This window comes from Daphnia pulicaria, chromosome 1 (genome assembly GCF_021234035.1).
Source record: "Daphnia pulicaria isolate SC F1-1A chromosome 1, SC_F0-13Bv2, whole genome shotgun sequence".
NCBI classification, from domain to species: Eukaryota; Metazoa; Arthropoda; class Branchiopoda; order Diplostraca; family Daphniidae; genus Daphnia; species Daphnia pulicaria.
The window spans coordinates 63,809-72,645 of record NC_060913.1 but is presented as its reverse complement, the minus strand read 5'-3'; the positions used below and the strand labels follow the sequence as shown (position 1 = coordinate 72,645).

General features: G+C 42.9%; 2 protein-coding genes across 3 annotated transcripts; one reads left to right on the top strand and one right to left on the bottom strand.

The window, feature by feature from the left end:
- Nucleotides 1-342: 342 nt before the first annotated feature.
- LOC124320748 (coiled-coil domain-containing protein 186-like) lies at nt 343-3,922 on the bottom strand. 2 transcript variants are annotated; one of them, XM_046783631.1, is made up of 14 exons: nt 3,843-3,922; nt 3,482-3,775; nt 3,285-3,423; nt 3,027-3,218; nt 2,830-2,949; nt 2,488-2,766; nt 2,279-2,421; nt 2,027-2,207; nt 1,726-1,965; nt 1,511-1,657; nt 1,182-1,442; nt 1,018-1,038; nt 734-883; nt 343-667 (listed from the first exon to the last, which is right to left on the bottom strand). In XM_046783631.1, exons 2-14 carry the CDS (start codon nt 3,724-3,726, stop codon nt 581-583), a joined length of 2,205 nt encoding a protein of 734 aa, XP_046639587.1. In that variant the 5' UTR covers nt 3,727-3,775; nt 3,843-3,922; the 3' UTR covers nt 343-580. The 2 variants fall into 2 exon arrangements, with proteins under 2 accessions (XP_046639587.1, XP_046639588.1); XM_046783632.1 differs by lacking the exon at nt 1,018-1,038 and having other exon boundaries at nt 3,482-3,886.
- Nucleotides 3,923-3,925: 3 nt separating this feature from the next.
- LOC124320749 (hexosaminidase D-like) lies at nt 3,926-6,221 on the top strand. Its single transcript, XM_046783633.1, has 4 exons — nt 3,926-4,661; nt 4,736-5,295; nt 5,367-5,601; nt 5,667-6,221. Exons 1-4 carry the CDS (start codon nt 4,107-4,109, stop codon nt 5,976-5,978), a joined length of 1,662 nt encoding a protein of 553 aa, XP_046639589.1. The 5' UTR covers nt 3,926-4,106; the 3' UTR covers nt 5,979-6,221.
- The last annotated feature ends 2,616 nt before the right edge of the window (nt 6,222-8,837 follow it).

Genomic DNA, 8,837 nt, shown 5'->3' with positions numbered 1-8,837 from the left:
GTGAAAAGTCAAACCATCAGATAGTCAATCCCCCCTTCCTGTCAGCGCGGTCCGGTTCTTTTCTCTGGAACAACTTTTTTTCCAAAATAGAATTGCAAGAACAAGAAGAATCGGGTCTTTATCGCTCAACTTCCACCTCGTTTACTCCGCAGCGATGCGACCAGGAGGAGCTAACGTAGACACTCAGTCGGCTCCTATCTTCTGAAAAAAGAAATAGGAAAAAAATTGTTGTCAGCTGGAAGCAAGCGACATCGTGACGCTCACGTTACAAGACAATCCAGGGACGATTTCGCGCTACATTACCCTCACACTGAGAGAAACAGACACATCAAGCTTTCGAGATATGCTTTCGGGTATAAAGGCTCGTAACGTCTGATTGCACACATTTAACAACAACAGCAACAACAACATAGTAGTAATGTAGGGCGAGGGGGATGGTTAAGGGTTCCTTTTTCTTAAGTTATCCTGTTTAAAAAAAATGAAATGAGATATAGATATTTAAAAAAAATGAACAAAAAATGACGATCGAAACGATGAGATGCCACGATGCGAAGAGAATACACGTCATTCTTATCCGCCTTTATTTTTGCTTTTGTTGTTGTTGCAGCAACGATTGATATTGCTGGCTGATTCGAGCCACCTCGGCTCCTAAGGTGCTTAAGCTATCCTGCGAAATTCAAAGTAAGTTCGTTAATTAAACAATTACGAGTGAATAATACTGACATGTTTATACTTTAAGCGTTATGTTCTTCAATAGAGTATCTTCTAAAACTCCCTGTAACTTTTGGTTGATTTCCAGGCACAGCTCCAAGTTCAGGCCGTCGTCCAGTGTCTTCATATTGTACATGGAGGACATGATGCCGCCGTGCTTCGCCATTTCAGCCTAATGGGAAAACCAAAAGAAAGTTGTAATAATAAATTCCACGTTCATTTAGTTGTAACAGTGAAGCATCATGTAGCAAATTAAAATATTCCGGAAGAATAAAAGGAATCAAAATTATTTTTGAGACATTTTACCTGGTACATCAATTTCATGTCCTGAAAGCGCAGCAAATAAATGAAAAAGGGGATAGAAAAACAAGAAAAATTGTGATCTACTATTTCTATCGTGGCTATCTTATTAGTAAAGAGTAAAAGTCGAAGGGTGAGTTGAGGAATTTATATGAGAAACGGCCAATCACCTTGTGCCGATCACTAGCCTCGGTGGCCATAGATCCCGAATCCTCCTTGGCAAAGAAAAACTGGATGATTCGATTCTTTTTCTTGACTTCGGCCAAAAGGTCTTGGACGTGCTCCTCTAGGAAATCGAGTTTTTCGCTCTTCCGGGCATTGTCACGTTGGACGCGGACCATCTTTTCAAAGAGGGCGCTACGCTCCCAATCTGGAGACATGTTGACCGGAGCCGGAGTGGGAGACGGAGAATGCTCCGGGGTTCGATGTTCCTGTTGCAATTCCAGAGTCCGTTAGACAACCCCAATAAGGTAAATAAACCGTGACGGAATTCGCTTACGATGCCGGTGGTATTTATGGAAGTGTTTGAACTCGTTCTGGAACCCAAACTGACTCCGTCATTGTTGTGAGTGGTGTTGGCATTGGTCGAGGAAGACTCGACGTGATCTAGTCGTTTCTTGGTCACTCTCAATTCCCGCGTCAATTCCTGGAAAATAAAAATTAGCCAATGAAATAACAAATGGGAAAATAATGTCGAAAAAATGCTCGTGACACCTTGAGATTAATGGCGTTTTTTCTACGGACCGATGCCAGCTCGTTCTGTAGTTCGCGGACCTGCGTTTGCAAATCTTCGCAAAGGCGCGATTTCTCCGAAACGGTACGGGTCCAGGCGGCGGCCTCGCCACTTCGATTTTCTTGTTCATGTTGTAATTCAAGTTTGACATTTTTCCACTTGCGCTCGGCTTCTTCCAACTTCACAAGAATCTCATCCCTTTGAGTCTCCAACGATTGTGCCTGTCCAATTTTTCGCAGATTGTTATGTAAATTCATTTTTGAATAGTCAAGTGAAACGGACCTTCTCTTGGAGAGTGGCCAACTCTGACTGGAGCCGAACGTTAGTCTCAGTTAGTCGCTGTGTGAATTCAAGCAGTTCACTTTCTTTGGCCCGACACCTTTGCATGTCCTCCTCCAGATCCAGGTTGGACTGCTTGATGGTTTCGAGTTCTTCTTGGTGTTTCGAATCTCTCTGCCTCTGGCTGTTTTCACGAAAAATAAAATAAATTTAAGAACTTTCAATCAATTTGTTTTCCAGATATTTAGGTATTACAATTCTAATTGTGCTTGCACTCCGTCCATCTCGGCCAATTTGGTTTGAGCCTGAATTAAAGATTCTCGTTGCTGAGATACTTGTTCTTTCAGTTGATTTATGTTATCTTCCTGTTCTGACCGCTCTTTCTGTATAGCTTGTAGCTGTCAAATTCATAAAAAAGAGTTATTACAAAAAATTTAATACATTTTCACCAAATATTAAAGTACTTTAGACAAAAGGCCGCTGTTCTCTTCAACTAGCTGGGTGTGTCTTGTTTTGACCATTTCAAACTCTTTAAGCGCGTTTTGGTAGCCGGCAGTCTTTTCCTCCAAGTTCTGCTTGTCCATAATGAGCCGTGCCTTTTCTTCAAGCAAATGGGCGTCGTTGATTGCTTTGACGTCACTCTGTTTCGATTTCATTTCGTTGCAGTTGCGCTTGAGATCCTCGATTTCATCCTTCAATAGCTTGATCAGCTGCACACTTTTCTCGTATTTTGATTGCGTTTCCTAGGTTTCAAATTATCAGGATAACTTTACTGCAATACGAGTATAACGCTTCAGCTATTTTACCTGATGACTCTCAGTTTCGGCCTTTAGCTTGTTTTGACCCCAACGGACTTTGATTTCCCTGGCATTGACTTCTTCCTTCAGTCTATCGACCTCTCGTTGCGATGCAAAGTACTCGTTCGACTGTAAGCAAAAGTTAAAAATTAAAAGTTAGTTAGTTTAAATTTACAGATGAATTAAGTATTAAATAGATGTTATACCTTGACTTCTAGCATATTGCACACTCTGGATTTCTCATTATTCATTGCTTTAATCTTCTCCATCATGACATCTCGCTCTTTCAATGATTCCTTCATTTTCTTCTCCATGCTGTCTTTTTGGTTGTGTGCAACAATGACTTCCTTTTCGCTGTGGGCATACTTGACAACCATGGAGTCCCTTTCCTTTTGAACCTATGATTACAAAATTTTTTAATTAATAATAAAAGCAACAGCACATTCACAAATGATGAAACTTACTTTGGATAACCTTGTTTCGTAGTCATTTTTCAGTCTTGCAATTTGCTGTTGCCAATACTCTTCTGTTTTCACGAGATGACTTCTAAGTTCCAAAATCTCTTTTTGACAGTTGTTTCGTTCTTCCAGTACGCTGTTATACCTGCAAATAATAAGTTAAATGAAGGAATATGTTTACATGGTTTTTAACAAAACTGTACCGTTCTTCTTGGTCATTGTGGGATGTGTCTGTTTGATCTGAAACTTCTTGAAGTTCAGGTTCAATTGATAAATGTTGGAGTTTCTCTACTGACACATTGTAGATAACAGGAGATAACTCTTCTACATCTCTAATCCCATTGGAAATACTATTTTGGTTTTCATTCGTTTCGTTCAAAATACTCGTCCTCTCGTCAGTGACGTCAGAAATTGAGATATCTTCCAAAATGGGTGACGGGTCCATCATCCTTGTTCCGTGAGTGTGAACATGGATCACACTTCCATATTGTTTCTCACTGAAATTGTCACAAAGAGCCGTTAGTGAACTGTTGATAATCAACGGAAAGGGAATAAACTTCCGACCTAATCTGACATTTGTTGGGCCGCTTTTCAGACAGCTGATTGAACGTGTCACATCGTCGTCATGGCAACTCCATTAGCGTCTGCTGCGAAGGAAATCAGAGGAAAAAGAAACGCAATTTTTATGCTTGCTCGATATTCTTTGTGAACGTTTTACAGTTTTTTTTGTTGCAACAGTTAATGCATAATGTAAGCCAAAGTATTTTTCTATTTCGCGTACAAGTGCTTAGTTTTCACTGTTAACGTATCAAAGCACGTCATCTTGTCATGGCCGTTCTAGTCAAATTATGTACGCATTGGAGTGCCAAACGTTTTTTATGGCTTGTGACAATAATCTTCGTATTAGTAACCCTCTGTTGGTATATGACCGTTCCGCCAACAGCTGAGACAGGACAGCGTAAAATTGATTGTTCACAAACTTCTAGTAACCCCGAAGCTGTCAACAGTATGGACTTGGATGACATGGAAACGGAACAAATAGGCAGCTATGTTCCACTTTTTAAAAGCAAGATAGTCCACTTGGATCTAAAGGGAGCACCTCCCAAGCCAGCGTACTTTGAAGAAATTTTTCCACTGCTAGCCAAACTTGGGGCCACTGGCATTTTGATGGAATATGAAGATATGTTTCCTTACGCTGGTCTTTCCCTGGAAAATACTCCTGCTCACAATGCATACACCCCTGCAGCTGTCACCCAAATCAATCAGTTGGCGAAAGAAAATCATTTGGAGATAATCCCACTTATCCAAACATTTGGGCACCTGGAGTTCCTTTTAAAACTTCCAGAACACTTGCATCTACGAGAAGTACCAGATCAGCCTCAGGTGTGTATACTGTATACAGTGGCTTGTAAAATATTCCATATCTAATATTTCCTTTTTTTCTTCCAATTTAATAGGCTATTTGCCCTACTCAAAACGAGACTTTGCCTTTATTGTTCCAAATGTTGCAACAAGTTGCCAAATTGCACCCAGAATCGAAAAGGATCCACATTGGGGCCGATGAGGTCTACTTCATTGGCAGATGTAACGCTTGCCAGGAGCGTATGAACACCAAACTCTGGTCTACTTCAGATCTCTTCATAGATCACGTCTCAGCAGTGGCGAAATTTGTCAACGACAAGTTAGGAATGCGGCCCATGATGTGGGACGATGAATTCCGCTCCTTCTCCGAATCCCAACTGGTTCAATCGGGCATCGGCAAGTTGGTGGATATTGTCGTCTGGAACTACAAGCCAAGTCTCGAGCTGGACCGTGAAATTTGGACCAAATACTTGAACGTTTTCGACAACATCTGGGCAGCTAGCGCATTCAAAGGGGCCACTGGCTCGAATCAACAAATCACCAGCGTGCGATATCACGTCGAGAACCACCGGGCCTGGTTACGCCTCATCGATGAGTATAAAGACACGGCTTTTATCAGCAAATTTAAAGGCATCATGCTGACGGGCTGGTCTAGGTAATTAATTATTTGCATTATAGTATTCATTTTCGAATAACTAGATAATCTTTTTCCTTGAAAATAAATAGGTACGATCACTTTGCAGTCTTGTGTGAACTACTGCCGGCAGCATTCCCCTCGCTCGCTGTGGATCTACTCCTCCTACAGTACGGAGAAAATCACCTGCATTTCATCGACCAAGAAGCTGTGAAATATCTTGGTTGTTCTGGCAGTTTTGTTTTCCAATTGTCACAAGAAACCTACTACCCCAGTTGCAATTTCCCTGGTTGGGAAGTGCTTAGCGTCATCCAAAACTATGGCCAGGTAAACGTTCATTCTCAATAAATTATAATGCTAAATAACTTCATTCCGTATGTTGCGATTTATAGGTAATGGAGCAGTACGCTAAAGTGCTCAACAATTCCGTGGTACGTGGTTGGTTGACCGACTACAATTTGGCCAAGCAATTTTCCAGCCCGACTCACCTGTCTGGCATCGGCACTGAGCTCAGCTACTTACAGACCAGTTTCGATTCACTGAGGCGAGAATCGGAGTCGTCCTTCGACGCCGTGTACGACACCAACACGGCCAAGGAGTGGTTTGAAACGCACGTCAAACCAATGGCAGATCGGGTCAACGAGCTCCTTATGGCAATCGAGACGCTTCGGACCAAGAACGTTTGGCCTCGAAGACCTCTGTGAAAATTGGCTCTACCCTCCCGAATCAATTACTCAACAGGCTAGTTGGTTGTTTTTCATTTTTCCACAGTATTTCCTCCTTTCTCTACTCGTTTATCCTTTACAATTTGTACTATATTATTATAACCTATTGGAAGTATTCTTATTCATCAACGTCCAAATTTGATACCGTGTTTTTTTGTATTAATTCCTTTTTCTTTTGATGTTTTGACTAGCTTTTCGATTACACGTGTCAATCTACCCGTTTCCAGCAGACTTTGTGCGCTCCAGCTCTTTTCTCGCGCTCGGCTAGCGCTGCCATTTCAACCGGGGGGTGGTTCAACCGGTCCGTCGACATCGTCAGCCGTCATTCCCCTATCAGCTCTCTCTCTCTTTCTCGAATCCCTGGGCTCGTCGACTTTTTGGAGAAGCAGGGTGGGCATAGTAGAATAGTCTGTGTGACGTGTGCGAGTGTGATGGCTTGATTACGAGCCCATCCATTAATCAATCTAAGGAAAATAGGCGTGGCCAACTCGATTCCTCTTTTCGAAGCAAACAAACAAACAACAAAACGTCAAGAACAAACAACACGAAGGGTTTTAGGAGCTAGAATGATAATAATAATAAAAAAAAGACCCAAATGACTTGGTAGGGGCTTCAGGCACTTTCCTGTCACTTTTTTTTCGCCTCCTATTTGTAGGTCAATTTAACCCAGGAATGGAAAACGGTGATTGCGGAGATATCAGTGGGCGTTGTGTGGAAGGGGAATTGAGTCTTTTTGAGTGAGTGCTGGTGGGCGACCTGACCTAACCTTCCTGGGCTTTTCTGCCCATTATCAGACGAATGCCAGTTATAGCTCGAGCGAGACTAGCGGCCAGTTAAACCTGGAACAATTGGACGATGGGTCCCAACTAAAGGGAGGGTGGTGGTCGAAGCAGGACGATGAGCGATTGTAAAACAGGGAGAGCACAGAGAGGGGCACACGTATCGTATCGCCACTGATTTGCATTTCAAAAGAAACGGTCGCTGCCGACTGCCGTTGCGTCGTCCCGGGCAACAGCTCCGGCAGCTGTCGCTTATTCTCTCTGAAAAGTCGCTTGCGGTGTGTGATGTGCACGTGTGTGTATGCTTCTCACTGATAAGCTGTATATATATATATAAAACTACATTATTGAAACCCTCCCCTCATTCGACTGGATGTGATTTTTTCCCCCTCCTTTTTACGTTGGTGTTGGCCTCGACACGCTCCCAACACAAAACACGTTGATGTTGGCTCGGTTAATCATTGATTCCTTCACTCTATACAACACTGTGCTCTATAATATGCAAGAGCTACAGCCATATACACTGGGCCTATATACGTTTAGGCCTAGAGTATAATCGGATCAATCGATAGTTGAACAAACAGACCGATTGAAAAAGCCTTGAAGGAGGAACGGGCGCGCAGGAGGGGGGAGCCACAGAAAAGAGGCTCAATTAGTCGATGCAAATAGGCCGGGCAGTTTATTTTATTTCTTATTCCTGGTGTTGGGAGTTTGCCATTCATTCTTCCGATTTTTTTTTTTTAGAATATTATTATTTCCACCGTCCCGCGAGGATATAGAGGAAAAAGAAGGATCGTTCACACAAACACGGCGCGAGAGAGAGAGAGCGATCTATTTCGTTTGGCCGGAGATGAGTGCGTGTCACAGGCTTGTTGTTGTCCCCCCCTGCTGGTGTTGCTCCAATTTTCCACTCGGTCAGACACGACTTTCTCATGCACTACACTTGACGCCGCGCAAGACGAGATGGGCACACACAAATCAATTCGACATGTGCACACAGGGAAAGATGCACACAAGGCCTAGCGGGAAACGAGATGAAAGGAGCGCTAGATTGTTAAATGTGTAAATGTACATATTGGGTATTAGTATTGGAGTGTATGACAGACGTTTGCCAATTGAAATTGGAAGATGCCGGAGCGTGTGACTTCCCCCAACCGGCAATTTCTTACTCCGGATGCGGCCGATTTATTTGCCTATTTCAAACATCATCTCGGACAGATATTGGCTCTTTCCCGGCGTTCTTTTCATCCCTGAACTGACAATCAAACGAGTTTAGATCAACCGCCAGTGTTCATTTAAGAATTTGAATGCGCCGGATAATAGAAGGGAAGAAGATGGTAACGACGAGAAAGACGAACAACTTTGAATAGAAGAGAAAACGATCCTGTCTTTCGCTTGTTGTGTGTCAGCCCAGCGGTAAAGTTGGGACGCCCCCAAACAACATTTGCTCGACATTCGATTGGGAATAGAATCGGACGGGAATGAAAATGCGGCGTTTCCAAGACATATACCGGAGAGAAAACTGCTTAAACAAACTTTGACCGCGGTGGAAGATTATAACGAACCGGGGTTTGTCGGGCACGGGGCGACGGTTTTCGTCAACAACAGCCTTCGTTAACTTGTGATTAGGGCGCAGTATAGACCTGTCGTTCAACTTATTGTACTGATAACAGCAATAAGTTGAAGAGAGACGGTGCGAAACGACGAGATTGAAGACACGGGTAGGGCTGCTGCTCTTGCCAAGTTGTTTTTGAAAGAGGCTCGATGGGCAAGCAGAGTTTAGACGCTGGCGTCTAGGGCTGCCTGTGAAAAGTGAGAGCCGAAATAGCCGTTTAACTCGTGAATTGTTTTGATCATGGAAAGTTGAACAACTACACGATATGATTGATCAAAAGTTGACATGAATAAAAGCCAAGTCTCATTTCAACAAACAGCCTGTGCAAGAGTCGGATCGAGTCTATATGCCGGTCGTCTTCTAGTTAATAGCCTACGCGCTATCTTCTCAGCGAAAAGATCGGTGCCTATTATTTTTTCGCTCTTTATTTTGTAAGCGTTTATT

What these genes read in the sequence shown, in the direction of transcription:
- LOC124320748 (XM_046783631.1), bottom strand. Translation starts at nt 3,726, where the DNA reads ATGATGGACCCGTCACCCATTTTGGAAGATATCTCAATTTCTGACGTC. An exon ending in ACAGCGGCCTTTTGTCTAAA is followed by an intron (nt 2,422 to 2,487) that starts GTACTTTAATAT and finishes TGAATTTGACAG; the next exon opens with CTACAAGCTATACAGAAAGA. An exon ending in TGAAGAACATAACGCTTAAA is followed by an intron (nt 668 to 733) that starts GTATAAACATGT and finishes TGAATTTCGCAG; the next exon opens with GATAGCTTAAGCACCTTAGG.
- LOC124320749 (XM_046783633.1), top strand. Translation starts at nt 4,107, where the DNA reads ATGGCCGTTCTAGTCAAATTATGTACGCATTGGAGTGCCAAACGTTTT. An exon ending in AAGTACCAGATCAGCCTCAG is followed by an intron (nt 4,662 to 4,735) that starts GTGTGTATACTG and finishes CCAATTTAATAG; the next exon opens with GCTATTTGCCCTACTCAAAA. An exon ending in TCATCCAAAACTATGGCCAG is followed by an intron (nt 5,602 to 5,666) that starts GTAAACGTTCAT and finishes TGCGATTTATAG; the next exon opens with GTAATGGAGCAGTACGCTAA.